This window comes from Nothoprocta perdicaria, unplaced genomic scaffold, assembly GCF_003342845.1.
Source record: "Nothoprocta perdicaria isolate Ctin4 unplaced genomic scaffold, notPer1 scaffold_323, whole genome shotgun sequence".
Classification (NCBI taxonomy): Eukaryota; Metazoa; Chordata; class Aves; order Tinamiformes; family Tinamidae; genus Nothoprocta; species Nothoprocta perdicaria.
In genome coordinates, this window is record NW_020455559.1 from 575,763 (window position 1) to 590,531 (window position 14,769).

At 62.8% G+C, this 14,769-nt stretch overlaps 2 protein-coding genes across 2 annotated transcripts; both read left to right on the forward strand.

Annotated features, from left to right (window-relative positions):
• Nucleotides 1-29: 29 nt before the first annotated feature.
• On the forward strand, nucleotides 30-8,816 carry CFAP45 (cilia and flagella associated protein 45). The gene is made up of 12 exons (XM_026043234.1): nucleotides 30-62; nucleotides 149-262; nucleotides 2,327-2,463; nucleotides 4,544-4,685; nucleotides 5,341-5,511; nucleotides 5,988-6,166; nucleotides 6,393-6,522; nucleotides 6,776-6,922; nucleotides 7,131-7,244; nucleotides 7,883-8,076; nucleotides 8,235-8,459; nucleotides 8,670-8,816. The coding sequence occupies exons 1-12, from the start codon at nucleotides 30-32 to the stop codon at nucleotides 8,791-8,793; spliced, it is 1,710 nt and encodes a 569-aa protein (XP_025899019.1). The 3' UTR covers nucleotides 8,794-8,816.
• A 2,600-nt stretch (nucleotides 8,817-11,416) lies between these two features.
• Nucleotides 11,417-14,713, forward strand: VSIG8 (V-set and immunoglobulin domain containing 8). Its single transcript, XM_026043237.1, has 7 exons — nucleotides 11,417-11,465; nucleotides 11,922-12,097; nucleotides 12,616-12,817; nucleotides 12,895-13,059; nucleotides 13,459-13,585; nucleotides 13,717-13,845; nucleotides 14,545-14,713. The coding sequence occupies exons 1-7, from the start codon at nucleotides 11,417-11,419 to the stop codon at nucleotides 14,711-14,713; spliced, it is 1,017 nt and encodes a 338-aa protein (XP_025899022.1).
• Nucleotides 14,714-14,769: the final 56 nt, after the last annotated feature.

Below are 14,769 nucleotides of genomic sequence, written 5' to 3' on the forward strand. Positions count from 1 at the left end.
GCCAAGGGCAGCGGGGGGGGGGCGTTGCCATGGCGACGCGCGGCGGCGCAGGCCGCGCGATGGTGAGAGCGGCCCGCGCGTGTCCGCGGGCTCCCCGCGGGGTCCCCGTGGGCTCCTCGGTCCCCGCGCTCACGGCGTGTCCCCGCAGCCCTGCGCCGGCGCCCCCGCGCCCCCGAGCGCCGCTTCCAGCCGCGCCCGCCGCCATGGCCGCGCCCGCAGCACCGGGGGGGACGGGGATGAGGCACCGCTCGCCGAGAGCCCGGTAAGGGGGAACCCAGGATCCCGGTAAGGGGGAACCCAGGATCCCGGTAAGGGGGCACCCAGGAGCCACGTTTCTGTCCCCCCGGTACAACCCGGGGGTCGGGTGTAAAACCCAGGGGTCCCCGTCCCTGTGTGGCGGCCGCCTGCAGCCCCTCGACACCCCGTTCCCAGAAGGTCATTCCTTAATCTTGGAGCGCCCGAGCGCTGGGGGCGGCTGCTAAAGGAGCCCAGGAGCCCGTGCTGCCCCTTACACCATCACCCTATGGGCGTGCAAGATGCCAGGACTTCCCGAGCGGCGCAGGGGCTCGGGATTGCTCCGGAGAGCAGCGGATTCCTCGGATGCGAGCGAGGATCCCCGGCCCCGTGCCCCAGCCTAGCAGATGAGCAGGGAGCCGCAGCTCCGTAGGGAAGTGCTCCTTTCCCCCCGCTCGCACCTTCGCTCTCCCCTCGCCTGGGAGACGCCCAGCAAGAGCCACGGACCCTGGTCCCCACCTGGAAAATAACGTTTTATTCTAGTCAAAGTGACCAGAGCCTTCAAATCCCAGAGAAATGCCAGAAAAAATGGAGTTTTTGCTTTAAGCTGTTTTCGTGCATTTGCCGTTTGCAAGATTTGCATCTTCCGCCCTGGCCAGAGATCCACAGCCGTTCCATGCTGGATGTGCTCCGCGGGAGCCCCACGCGGCTTGGGAAGGGCACGGAGCACTCGGGGCCCTCGTTTCTCCATGTGGGTGTGGGTGTTTGTGGCTGGAACTTCCTATCGCACCGCCTTATCGCTTAAAACAAATCTCTCCCTCAAAAAAAAAAAGAAAAGAAAAAGGCTTGCCAAAACCTATCTAGCTTCTCTGAGTAATCAGAGGAAGAAAATACACAATAAAACTCCCTCCGATCTGAACTTGGAGGCTGCGGGAGAGTGGGAGGGTGCAGTGCAAGCGACCGGAGAGCTGGGATCCGGGATTCGAGCACCCCGGCAGCCGGAGGCGCCCGAGGCATGTCGATAATCTGTTTATTCCAGGGGCCTGGGAGGCAGTTAGGTGAAATGTTGCAATAACCGTGAGTGCTAATTGGGTTCCTCGAGGTGTGTGTGATTGCACGGACTAATCGGCAGCCGCTGCAAGGAGCTTTGAGGGAAGCAGAGAGGCTCCCGTGCAGTGATTAAGACTGTTATCTTTGTTTGGAAGGGTGTTTCGGTGTTAAACCCTTTAATTCAACATTTCACGCTGATAGCCGCCGAGCCGGTGTTGCTGGGAACCGAAATAGATAAAAGGCAGCACAGAAGCTCCCAGAGCTGCGGAGCTGCTCCCGCATCGCAGCTCCAGACCTTGTGCCTGCTGGACAAGCCCCTTCTCATCCCTATGGATGGAGTATCCTGTGTCCTGGGAGCCAGGAGCGTTCCCCGTGATCCGCATGTGCCAAGGAGCGGATCCTGGGAGGCTCTTCCCTCGAGCGGGGCCACGGAGAGCATCTTAGTGCCCCAGTATCCATGGCCTGTCCCAAGGGTTGCGGACGCAGCTGCCTTGGGGATTTGCAGCTTCCCACCCGGCTCCTGCAGGAGATGGGCACGGAGAAGGGCACCTGGCACCCGGCCCGTGGGGACAGGGTGACACTTCAGTAGGTGGCAGTGTCGGCTCGGGCAAAGGGAGCCGGAGCAGCTTCGGGGCAGCTTGTACTGGGAGAGCTGGTTTCTGCTCAGGACCCAGCCGCGCTGTGGTCCCAAACAGCTGAACCTCAAGGAGTTCCCTCTTGCCAGGAATCCTCATTGAGGCTGGTTCAGTCTCCCGTTATTTCTGCCGCGTTCTCCCTGCTCCTGCCAGATCCCGCGGTGTTTTCCCTGCTCCAGCAGCACTCCGGTACCACTCCTCAGCAACAAGCAGAGGGGAGGCTGTGGCTGGTATGAGCTCCACTCAGCTGAGCGGGCGCTGCTCTATTTGCTGGGAATGACTGAAAACGGAGGTGACCGGAATCCACAACCTGCTCATATCGCATGTGTCTGCTGGGCACGTTATTGGGAAGACACGTGGGGATGGGCTGAGGGTGGCAGGGAGCAAATGTCACCCCTTCCTTGCAGAACCTGCAGCCGTCGCGCGCCGACAGCCCCATCGTGATCCTTCAGGATGCACAGCCGGCCCGGAAAGCGTCGTCCGCTGGCGGCCGCAAGCCAGACACCATCCGTCTCATCACCAAGGACCTCATCCGTGACCTCGTGTAAGTCCGTGGCTTTTGGGAAGCTGGCGGGGGGGGCAAGGGGGTGTCTGTCACAGCAGCAGCTCTGTGGGCTGAGCCTGTTTGCGAGGACGTCTCAGGGCAGGAATGAGCAGCACGGATCCGATCTGCCTGGCTGGAGCAGCGATGGAGCTGGCGAGCATTGAGCACGTGGCCTTTTATCATCCCGAGAACCAGGGCAAAGCAGCATGGAGCTAGAAAGCCCTCTCAGCAGCCAGCAGAGCTCTTTGGGGAGCAAGTATCTCCTCAGAAGAGGCAAACACTCACGAATCAAACAGTTCCAAACTGCCCCTGCGCTGAAAAGCCCCGTGTGGGCACTGGGTGACCTTGCACAGCTGGGAGCTCGCTGCTTCTCCACAGGGATGTTTATAAGCAGGGCTGAACTGCATGAACCCTGCTCCTAATTACTGCACCTCGTTAAGAAGCCTGCAGCACATACACAAGACTAAGGCCATTATCCTGGCAAGATCCAGTTTAGCCTAATTTTAACCTCCCTGCATTTTCTTTGTAGTTACAGCTCTGTGCAGGGTTCATCTCCGCTTCCTGTTTGGAGCTGTAATGTGGTGCTTTGAAAGTCGGAAAACAAACCCGGGATCTGCTCCATGGATGGCTTCCCTTGTTTCTCTTTTTCTTCTTAATGGAGAGTGAAATGATAGAGTCGCTGATGCAGGTTCTCAAGACTTACTTTGAGCTTATTCTTAAGCTCGACTGCTTCTCTGGCCGCGCTGATGGAGCCAAGGGCCAGTTTCCAGATCTGCACGGCCAGGGCTGAAGCTGATGGAAACTGTTTGCGCTGCTTTAATTCCTGAAAATCAAGCCCTAGACATCTCGAGTTGGTCACCCAAACACTGAGACAACTAAAGTCGTGGCCACTGTGTCATTACATTTATTACTGCCGTTGTTAGCATTAGCCATTCTTTAAAGCGTCCTGGAATCCGATGCCGTGATGCAGTCGCTCAAATGATCATTATGCAGGTATCTCTTCATATTCATATGGGTGGATGAAAGGTGACACATAATAATAATGACTAAATTCTTAGTCCTGAGCATCTTCAAAGTGCTCTATGTGTTTCGTTAATATACGCTCCTGCACCGCACGCGTCACCATGGTATCTGAGTAATACAAAAGGTAATTAACTCCCTACAGCTCCCGTGGAAAACAGCCCCGTGTTATTATCCACATTTTTACAAGTGGGGAAATGGGGGCACCAAAAGCTTCCGTGCTTTCCTGTAAGCCACAGCGCAAGTCACGTGTAGGGTTTGTGGCTTTGCAGCTCGTTCCACTGAACCTGCTAAATCTCCGGCAAAAACGCAGTGGCTACTGGGGCAGCCTGGCACGGGCCGGGAAGAAGGTGCTGCAGTTTGGGCAGTGCAGTGTTTCCTCCTGGAAATCCAGGAATCCAGGAGAGATTCGTAGGAGGGCAGAGCCGAAGCTAAACTGCGCTGTGCAAGTCTGGAGCCTGAGCAGGCGGCGTGTTATAAAACAGAATAAAAAGATGCCTTTTCCTTCCCCAAATCCAGCCGGATGGAACAGAGGTTTCAGGTTGAGAGGGGACATAAAGGGACGGGATGGGTAAGTCTGTGGTTTCCCGCATTGTGGGCGCAGAGCTCAGGAGATGCCCAAGGGACCAGTCTGTGCGTCCCACTGGGAAGACAGCAGGACCACTTTAGGTGACACTTTCCCTAAATGAAAGCCGGGAAGGTCCGAGCTGCTTTCAGCCTCTCTTACCAGGGCTGAGCGGCTCCGTGCTGGACGTGGCGGGGTTCCCACCGGAGCCTTCCCGCCGCCCTGCCGTGCGTCCTGCTCTCCCCGCATGCCGGCACCGCGCGGCTTTCACTGCACTTTCTGTTTCTGCCTTCTCCCGGGTTGGGAATCGCGCCCCGTCCCGCGCGCCGGGGCAGCCTGCAGCTCCCGCGCTTCCTGCATTGCTCTCCCGTGACTCGGGCTCGCCCGGGCGCTCCCGCAACCCCGGCAGGGACGTGAGTGGGTCAGGGGATGGAGGATGGAGGGGTAGGAGCCTGGGGGCCGTTGACTCTCTCTGTGCCCTGCTTCCCGTGCCAGCGTCCCCGTGGAGAACCCGGCAGCGTCCCTTGTGATCAGCCTGGAGGATTTCCAGCGCATCAAAGAAGCATCTCGAGTCCTGAGCAAGGAGGAGCGCGAGGCCAAGCTGGCAGCCCTCAAAGCGGAGAAGAACGCCGTTCTAGTAGGCATTTGCCCTGCTTCCCCTTCCATCCTTCCTTAGCTGCTTGTAGGCACATCTCAGGATGCTGGTGGAGGTGGATGCTCCCAGGTGGAGCCAACCTTTTGGGTCTGACACCCCAGCCGGGGCTGTCCTTGGAGCTCTGCTCGAGGACCGTGGTGTTTCTCCCTGCTGCCCATGCACTGTGGTGGCCTGGTCACTGCTACCAGTGGTCACCATGCAGGGGATGCCTGTGTTGAAACCTTAGGTCTCCTCAGGGCCCCTATCCCTCCTGGGATGTGCTGGGAACCCTGGGTTTACTTGGAGGGACCATCCAACACGTCCACCAACTCTCCAAGCTGCCTGGGACGAAGCCTCTGGGCTGCTTTTCTGCTGCCTTAGAAGGTGCAATGAGGCCCTCGATGCCCTTGCTTTGAGTGAGGCACCTCCCTGCGCACGTGGGAAGGGGCTGCCCAGCCCTCGTGCCACAGCTGGAAGGGCCTGCCGTGCTCCTGGGCTCCGTGTGCATGGCACAGCGCAGTTGGAGGGCGCTCCTCGGGAGCAAGATTTGCCCAAGGGCACCCTCAGGACGGCTCGGCACGAGACACGGTCGCCCTTGCAGAGCTACGGCCGCGCCGGGAGCGCTCTCGGGCTCTCAGCACCTTGCCTGTCTCCTCAGGAAGCGGCGAGTGAGCGCAAGAACGCCATGAAGCAGAGGGCCATCCTGCAGCAGAGGAAGGACCACCTGAACGACCTGGAGGAGGAGGCGCGGGAGCGGGCCCAGCACCTGCTGCAGCGGGCGACCAGGATGCGCATGGAGCAGGAAGACGAGATCAAGGAGTTCAGCGAGGTAGGGCCAGGTTGCTGCCCGGCATGGGTAGGAGCTTCTGTCCTGCCAGGACCCACGTGCTCCTCCTCCAGCAGATGTGAATATCCCACTGGGTCACGAGACCTGGAGCCCCCCGGAGTGGGTGCAGCCCTGGCAGTGTTAAGACCTCAGTTGTCTGCTAGAAGAGGCTGTTGAGGGCCCCCAAGCAGCTTGTTGAAGGCCCCTGCACGTGCAGGATGGCCTCATGGGGAACTAGGAGCACCCAAGTCTGCTCTCCCTTCTTCAGTCCTTTTACATCTGAGGAAACAACAGGCAGAGATTAAGGGGCTACCTCAAGATCCTCAGTGGCTTCACAGCACAGCTAGGACTAGGTCTAAAGCCTGCTCTGCCTGTCGCTGCCCTTGGCCTTTCCCTCCTTCCCTTTTCCGCCTCCTTGTTGTCTGTATGTCTGTCCCTGTTGCCATTTCGGAGACCAGAGAGACCTGCTGTCCCCACAGCTGATCCTCAATGCCAAGTGCCACATGATCCGTGACACCCAGATCCTGGAGAAGCAGCTAATCACAAAGGAGCTGGAGGAGGAGGAGAAGCGCCTGGCCCGGATGATGGAGGTGGAAAGACAGAAGGCCAGTGAAAGGCAGGAGGAACTGGAGTACAAAAGGAAGCAGCAGCTCATCAGGTTAGCGGGAAGGTTCCTCCTTGCACAGAGGCATCCATCCTCCCAGGGGACTTGGGAGGAAGGATGAGGACTTCATGCCACATCTCCAGTCACAGCAGCTGGGGCAGGGAGCACCAGGCTGCAGAGGGGCACTCGTAGCAAGGGCTTCACCTGATGTCTGTGCTGACGTGGCTGCTTTGGGCACTGGGGTTGAGCCAGACAGAACCTTTTTGCCTCTTCTTTACAGAGGGAGGCAGGAGCTCGTGAAGCAGATCGAGAAGAATGCAGAGGAGAGGGCTATGAGAGCCGAGCAGCGGGACCAGGAGGCTCAGGAGATGCTGGAGTGCTTGAAGAAGATGCAGATGGAAGACTTGAAGGTGTGACAGGCACAAACCGGGGAGCCACTGGGGAGTAACGGGGGCTGGAGGTAGAGTTTCAGCTCGTTGGAAGGGAGTCGCAGTGCTGGGTAAGTTAGATTCAATGTGCGGAGACAACAGCCAGCAGAATGAAGGCTCTGGTCCCTTCTGGAGCCCTCGGACAACCTGAGTGCTGCTGCTGAGCAAAGGGAGTGCTCTGCGTGTGGCCTCTTCCCTGTCACCCCTCCCACCCTCTGCCTCTCGCCTTTTTCAGGACTTGGAGCGCAAGCATAAGCAGCAGAGGAAAATCCAGGCCGAGATTAAACGTATCAACAATGAGAACCAGAGGCTCAAGGAGGAGCAGCTGCAGCGGGAGAAGATGGCAGATCAGCGGGTGCTGGAGTACCAGAGGCAGAAAATGGTACTTGGGGTGGAGAGTCCAGGTGGCATCGCCAGCCCCTGCCCAAAGCAGCTTGCAACCTGATGGGCGTCGAAAAAAGCACGCTGAGAAACCCTCCCGTTTTGTCCCATCCCATCCCGGGTCCTCTGCAAGGACCTTAGCATTTCTGCACCTGTGTGAGCTGGCCGGTGTGGTCCGTCCGTGCTCCACCAGGCTGTGTCCCACGTAGGCCCGGGAAGCGGAGTTTGAGGCTGAGCAGGAGAGAATCCGTCGGGAGAAGGAGAAGGAGACGGCCCGTTTGAGGGCCTTGCAGGAGAGAGCGCAGGACTACCAGGCAGAGAAGGTGAGCAGCCCTGCCGTGACTGCCCCTTGCTCCCGTGCAGTCCTGGCTTCTCCTGTCCCCTCCCTCATGGCCACCCCAGCAAAGAGGAAGCTTCCCTGGATGTGGTGGGTATACCTGGAGGGTTGCAGATCCAGCTCTGGGAGAGACCAGCGCTATCCTGGAGCTGGGCAGTGGCTGTGAAGGCCCCTGGGCCAGAGGCTGGATGAAGCAGCGAGGGCTGAATAGCTCTTTGCCTCACCCCTGCCTCTGGAAGAGTTGGGAAGTGCCAGGAAACATCCTGAAAAACAGACACCAGCTTATGAAACTAGCCCCCTAGCCCTCAGCCCAGTGGGAATAGTGTCGTGCTGCATTCCCAACCCTGGGAGGAGGTGGTGGGATCTCCTCATGCCTCCCAACACACAAGAGCTGCAGGTGGGCAGCAAAGTCCTTGCCCCGTAGCATCGCTCTCCCCAGATGTTCACCAGGACATCCCAACTCCCCGCGCCGAGAGGTGGGCGGGAGCAGCTCCGTCCGGGACAGGGGCAAACCACGGATGGATTCCCCGCAGCGTGGAAGGAGGATGGATTCCCCAAAGCTGCCCACCCAGCCCCGTCCTCTCCGCTGCTGGGTGCTCCAGCCTCGCTGCTCTGCTGCCGCAGGACGCGCTGAGGGCCAAGCGCAGCCAGGAGGCTGCCGAGCGGGAGTGGCGGCGCAAGGAGAAGGAGGCCGCCCGGAAGAAGGCCGAGACGGACAACATGCTGAAGCAGAGCCGCCTGGAGCAGATCGCCGCGCGGGAGCACAGCGTGGCCGTGCAGGTGCAGCAGGACCGCGACGACTTCGAAAGGATCCTCAGGTGAGCGGCGGTGGCGCGACGGGCCGGTGCCTGCCTTGCGGAGCAGAGCGCTGCGGTGGCGGCCGGTGACAAAAATGAGCTCTGGCGCTGGCCCAGGCCCAGCAAGCAGGGCAGGGGCTGCCGGGAGAGCCGTTCACCTGGCCCGAGGTCTCCTCCAGGGCCCAGCGGGAGCAGATTGAGAAGGAGAAGGTGGAGGAGGCGCAGAGGGCAGCGCTGCAGCTCGCGCACGCCAACGAAGTGCGGCGCCAGATGCGGGAGCATCAGCAGAAGCTGGTGCAGGAGCGCGTCGCCGCCTTCGAGGAGGGCCGGCGGCTGCAGGAGGAGGCCCGCCAGCGCAGCGAGCGCCTCACCGAGCTCAAGCGACAGAAGATGCAGGAGCTCAGGTAACGGGCCCTCCGGGACCACCTCGGTACCTGGGGCACGTTTCCCAGCATCACAGAAAGCCCTTCCTGGTCATCCTCTACCTCTGAACCTCCCAGGAGGCAGGAGGATCCTTCACATCCTCTTCAAACAACATCTGCTCCAAGGCTGTGCTCTGAAACCCCAGCCCCGGTGCAACACGGGCTGCCTGATGGTTTCTCTTCCCTCTGCAGAGCCTCTGGCATCCCGGAGAAATACTGTGCCCAGGTGGAGCGGAAGGCTTTGAGCGAAGCAAGGGCAGCCCCCGGCCTGGCTCAGCCCTGCAAGGAAGCGAGTGCTGTTTCCCCAGCAACTTAAGAGTTTCTATTTTCTTAGACTGAATTTTTATAAAGGGAGTTATTTATGGAACGCTCGGTGCCCTTCATTGTTTGCTTGCTTTGGGATCGCAGGCTGGGAGTAGCTCCATGAGCCTGAGTAGTCTGAAAGGCTGTTGTCCCTTCTCCCTCCTGCTCCGAGGGACGACGGGAAGCTGATTCCACGTCTGTATCTCCACGCCTGGCAGGAAAAGGTGTCAGAGGCAGCCTGTGTCCTCAGAGGGGACAAGAGCGTCTCCAGGCCCTTGGTTTGGCTGCGCAGCAGCTGTCACCGTCAGCACCAAAGCACGTCAGAGCAGGCTGGATACTCCCAGGCCAGGTGAGGTGGCTCGGGAAGGTCCCTCATGAACCACGTGGGCTCTTCCACTCACACAGCTTTGACATTGGCTCACAGGGCTGCTCACGGTGGATGAGGGGCTGTCACTGCCCCGCAGCTCCGCCAGCCCCGAAAGCGCCGTTTTCTCCCCCAGATTTCACCTCTAGGCTCTGCTGCAGTGGCCTCCTCCGGCGGCAGAGCCAAGAAACCAGAGCTCGATGCAAACACTATAAGGATTTGGGCCTGGCAGCCGCGGCGGCCGGGCAGGGCGGGTGGCCGGCATCCCCAGGAGTGGCTCTGATTAATTGCCAGAGTAGCCAAAAAATAATGAGGGCCAGCAAAGGTGAGACCAGGCAGGGCAGGGAGACGGCTTGCAGGACTCTGCTCGAGCTCAGCGCCGTTCCGGGGGATAAATGCAGCTGGGGAGATGTCGCAGCCTCCTGTTGGCTCTTCCCTGGCTTTTTCCTTCAGCTCCTGTGTCTGCAAGGAGCGACGGAGCCAGGCCCTGCTGGGCTGGGAAGCTCATCTCAGTAATAGACAGCCCTGGCACTGCAGGGCATCCAGGAGGTACCTTAAATATAGACAAGAAGCCCGTCCTGGCACGTGCCACCGAAGCCCCCTCGGGACTTTGGCACCAGTAGCCGGTTGGGAGGGCACCAGCAGCGCCGGGGCTGCCCTCGCTGCCCAGAGCCTGCTGGCCGTGTCACTCTCGGTCACCGCTCCAGCCAGGAAGTCCCAGCCTTGTTCTAGGCCAGGCTCAGCCTGGAGGGCTTCAAAGCCACTGCTCCAGCCCGGCCGAGGGTGCCCTGACCACTGGCTCCCCAGGGTGGAGCCGCTTCCCCACCCTTCCTGCGCGAGAGGGGTGCCCCGCGCCGAGGAATGCGGGAGTCACCAGCCTTGGGGACGCCGAGCACGTGCTCCGCTCGGCCCTGGCCCCGGCGCCGGCCAGCGCAGGGTGAGCGGCAGCGGGTGAGCTCAGCTCCGGGCCAGTAAATGGAGCAGCATGTGGCCCCGGGGAGGGTTTGGGACCGGCCGGGCGGTGCTGCCCGGCTGGTTTGGGCAGTTGCTGGCTGGAAAGCGCCACTCTCCTCTGTGCTGCCCTGTGCGGGGATGAGCCGGGCTTAGGGAGTGGGTCACAGGACCAGGGCGTCCCTGTGCGCTGGGGTCCCAAGGCTTCTGTGACCAAGGCCTTCCCAGAGGGCAGCGCATCCTGATCCGACCTCCTCCACCGGCTCCAGGGCATCCTGTCCTGGCATCCTGCATCCCCTCTGCAGAGCATCCCTGTTCCCAAATCCTGCCCCGCCGCTGCAGAGCATCGCTGTCCCAAAGCTTGCATCCCCACTGCTGAGCCTCCTTGTCCCCAGCTCCTCTGACCTCCACTGCAGAGCTTTGCTGTCTCCCCATCTTCCATCCCTGTCTCCAGGTCCTATCCTCAGATCAGGGCCAGTTTTAAACATCTCTCATCCTCATCCCTCAGCTCTTCCGCTGCGCTCGGCGCTGCACGTCTGCTCCCATCCACAATGCATGGATTGGGAATCTGCACTCTCATGGCCATGCTGCCACCATGTCCCCATGTCAAGAGCACGGGGGACCAGCGTGGCCATAGCGCTGCATTTCCGTGGGACCCACAGCGCTGACGTGGGCTCTGCAGGTGTCCCCATCCCCGTGCCCACTCCCCAAGGGGCAGGACTGCAGGAGGGAAGGTTGGGGCAGCTTAACCCCATGACCGAACCACACCTTTAAGCTCCTCCGATGCCCCTGAGTCCTGCTGGGACACCAAAATCCCTTGGCCATCTGTGTTGGGCCACGCTCCGCATCACTAGGGTGCAAAGCTGCTTCCAGTGGGTCCCAGGCAACTTTTCCCACCAGCCACGCTCATCTCTGCTGATGCACCGGGCAACCGGGCACCGTGGGGCCACATCCTGCCATTCCCTGCTCCGCTGCCCTGCACGGGTGTCCCCAAGTTCACCGGGTGTCCCCAGCTTCACCGGGTGGCCCCAGCTTCACCGGGTGGCCCCTGTCCGTGCCCCCTGCAGCAGCCCCCATCCCGGCGCCACCTGGAAAGGAGCCCGTGGGATGGCAGCGCTTAATTAGCAGGTAGGGAGTGGAGCAGGGCGGCATCGCTCACTCACAGCTTGGAGCCACGCAGTCATCCCAAAGGCATCCGCCCCACAGGGAGGAGCGCCCCGGCCCAGCATGTAAAAGCGGCGCCGGGCGCCGCGCTTCCCCGTCGCCTCCTCCGCCGCCGCTCGTCCCGCACTGCCCGCGTCCCCCGCACGGCTGCAGCGTCATGGCAGGGCACGGCACCCGCCTGCTCCTGCTCCTGGGTCTCATGCCAGGTAGGTGCCCCCGGGCTCCTGCGGTGTGCCGCGGTGCCATCGAGGGATGCCACGCGCTCCCGCTCCGGTGCCGTCCCGCTCAGGATGCTCCTGAGGATGCAGGTGGCTGTGCCCAGCCCTAGAGCATCCCCAGGGTGCCGGGACGGGGTTGGCAGGATGGAGATGGAAGGATGGAGATAGAGGGTGTTGAACTTGCCACCTCCACGCGGTGCCGATGGCTCCACCGCGCAGCCCCGGCAGGTGCCCAGTCCCAGCAGGATGCCCGGACCGCATGGATTTCCCGGCTCCGGTTGAAGCCTGTTCCCTGCAGGATGCCCGTTCCTGGCGGATGGGTCCTGCTGTCCCTGCTGCCAGGGGGTCGGGTGCCGGGACACGGGCTGCGGGTGCCAGGGCTCTGGGCGGGCCGTGGGGACCCGCGTGCTCCCGCGCGGTGACACCGGTGACTTCTCTTGGCAGCTCTCTTGCTGGCTGTGCGGATCAACAGCAAGGGCCGGGAGGTGCTCTACCTGGCCAAGGGTGACTCCGTTAAGCTGGGCTGCCCCTACGTCCTCGAGCCCGAAGACAACGGTCCCCAGGACCTGGGCATCGAGTGGATCCAGATAACACCGGAGCGGACTGGCCCGGAGAACGTGGTGAGTGCGGCCGGTGCTCGCGGGCTCGGCTCCGACTCGGTGCCTCAGTTTCCCTCTCTGCGCAGCTCAGGAGAGCATCCCTGGTGCCGGCACCTGCAGAGCCCCCGGCACCTGCACAGGTCCCTGGTCCAGCTGAATCCACAGCCGCAGGCAGGGACGGACCGGGCAGGACCGGGCAGGGCTGGGAATGAGGAGACAGGACTGGGAGGGACCCGGCAGGACCCGGCAGGGCTGGGAATGACCAGACAGGACCAGGAGGGACCCAGCACGACCAGGAGGGACCCAACACGAGCAGGCAGGACCGGGGATGACCATGCATGACCAGGCGGGTAGAGCAGGATCAGGAAGGAGCAGACAGAGCAATGTGGGTCAGGCAAGACCAGGAGCACTGCGGAAGGACCCGGCAGGGCCGAGCTGCCGGCCGGGACGGCTGCCCATGGAAGTGGCCGGGGCTTTTCCCCGCGGCGCTGGCAGCCGGCGCCCGCCCTGCCCGGCCTCACCGCTCGCCCCTCTCTCAGTTCCTGTCCTACCACGACCACCACGTGAACTACGGCAGCGGCTCCGGGCTGCAGAACCGCGTGGCCTTCGTGCAGAACGACCCCAGCCAGTACGACGCCTCCATCCGCCTGGCCGACCTGCAGGTCTCCGACACGGGCACCTACCAGTGCCGGGTGAAGAAGAACACCGTGGCCGTGCACGAAGTCATCGTCACCGTGCAAGGTGAGCGCGGCGGCGGGGATGCCCGCGTGCGCCCTGCCCGGCGCCCCGCGGCGCTCACGGCGCCTCCGTCCCCGCAGAGAAACCGGCCGCGCCGCAGTGCTGGACGGAGGGCGAGCAGGCGGAGGGCAGCAGCGTCCTGCTGCGCTGCTACAGCCGAGGAGGGACCAGCCCCCTCGCCTACCAGTGGGCCAAGCAGTCTGACGGCTACGGCGGGGGCCGCCTGCCCTCGGGCACCGTCCAAGGTGAGCGGGGTGCCGTGGGTGCCGGGGCGCAGGAGGGAGGGATGGGTGTCCCAATCCATGGGTGCCCATGTCCGCATGCACCTGTGGGTGCCCATGGGTGAGTGTGGCTGTGTTGTTGGCACCCATGTCCACCAGTGTGTGTGGACACCCATGACTGTAAGCGCCCATCTCCGCTGGCACCCGTGTGCTCGTGCACCTGTGTCCGTGCCCGCTCCTGTCTGCGCGGCCCCACGTGCGCGTGTGCTCGTGTGTGTGAGAGTCCGTGTGTCCCACGCTTATGGGTGCCCATGCCCACCCGCAACCCGCACCCATGGGCGCCTGCATGTGCACGCACCCATCCCCACGGGCGACCTGCGGTGCCCACGGCGGGTCCCGCAGCACCCCGTCTCTCCCACGCAGGACGGGCTCCTGGCGACCTGCTGATCCGCGGCCTGTCGGAGCAGCACGCCGGCGTCTACCAGTGCCGCGTGAGCAACCGCGTGGGCTACTCCACGTGCCAGCTCAGCCTCGACCCCCGGCCAAGTAGGTGCCCGCGCGGGGAGGTGGCGCGGGGGCTGCAATGGGCTCCCCGGGCAGAGCTGCCCAGCAGCGGGGCCACTCGTAGGCAGCCGGCGGGAGGCCGGCCGTGACAGGGTTTGTGGCGCCGGCAGGGGGAAGGCAAGCGGGCATCATCGTGGGCTCCATCCTGGGCTCCCTCCTCCTCCTCACGCTGCTGGGGCTCCTCATCTGGGCCCTGATCTGCCGCTACCGCCGCAAGGAGTGCCAGCGCACGTGCAGCGACTGCAGGTGAGCGGGCACCGCGCGCGGGGACAGGGGCCGCACGGGCACCCTGGGCACCGCCAGGCATCACTGGGTGCTGCTGGGCGCCGGGGGACGAGGGGGATAAGCACAGGGGCCCGTGGGTGCTGATGGGGCCGGGGGGAGTCAATGGGTCCTGGTGGAAACCAATGGGTGCCCCCAGACCCCAGTGTGCCCCAGTGGGTACTGGTGGGAACCGATGATTGCAGCGGGTGCTGATGGGCACCAGTGGGTGTCCCTGGGCACTGATGGTGCCACCAGGCACCAGTGTGCACCAGTGGGTACTAGTGTACAGCAGTGGGTGCTAATGGGTGCTGGTGGATACCAGTGGGTGCCCGTGGGCACTGATGGTGCCCTCATACACCAGTGTGCTCAAACGGGTACCCAGGGACACCAATGGGTGCTAGTGGGTGCTGATGGACCCCAATGGGCCCCACCAGACATCAGTGTGCACCAGTGAGTGCTGACGGGCACCAGTGGGTGTCAATGGGTGCTGAGGAACATCAGTGGGTGGCCCTGGGCACCTGGGGGTGCCTCCAAACACCGATGTGCACCGGTGGGTGCTGAGGGACACCAGTGTGTGCCAGTGGGGGCTGATGGGCACCAGCGAGGGCTAGCGGGCGCCCTCAGGATGCGGGTGGGCAGCGGCGGGCGCCGCGGGCGCTCATTTCTCCGTGTCCCCCCGAGGAGCAGCACGGGCGGCACCATGCCCCGCGCGTGCACCGTGTGCCACCACAGCTACTCGCCGCACGGCATGAGCTACATGCAGTGCCAGCACGGCGACAACGAGGAGCGCGCGGCCGCCCTGCTCTGCAACGAGGGCATCCGGCACCAGGTCAACTGCCCCCCGCTCTAAGGGAGACCCCAGCGCCCCCGGGCGCCGCCGCCGCCAGCCCCGGCCCACCGGGCACC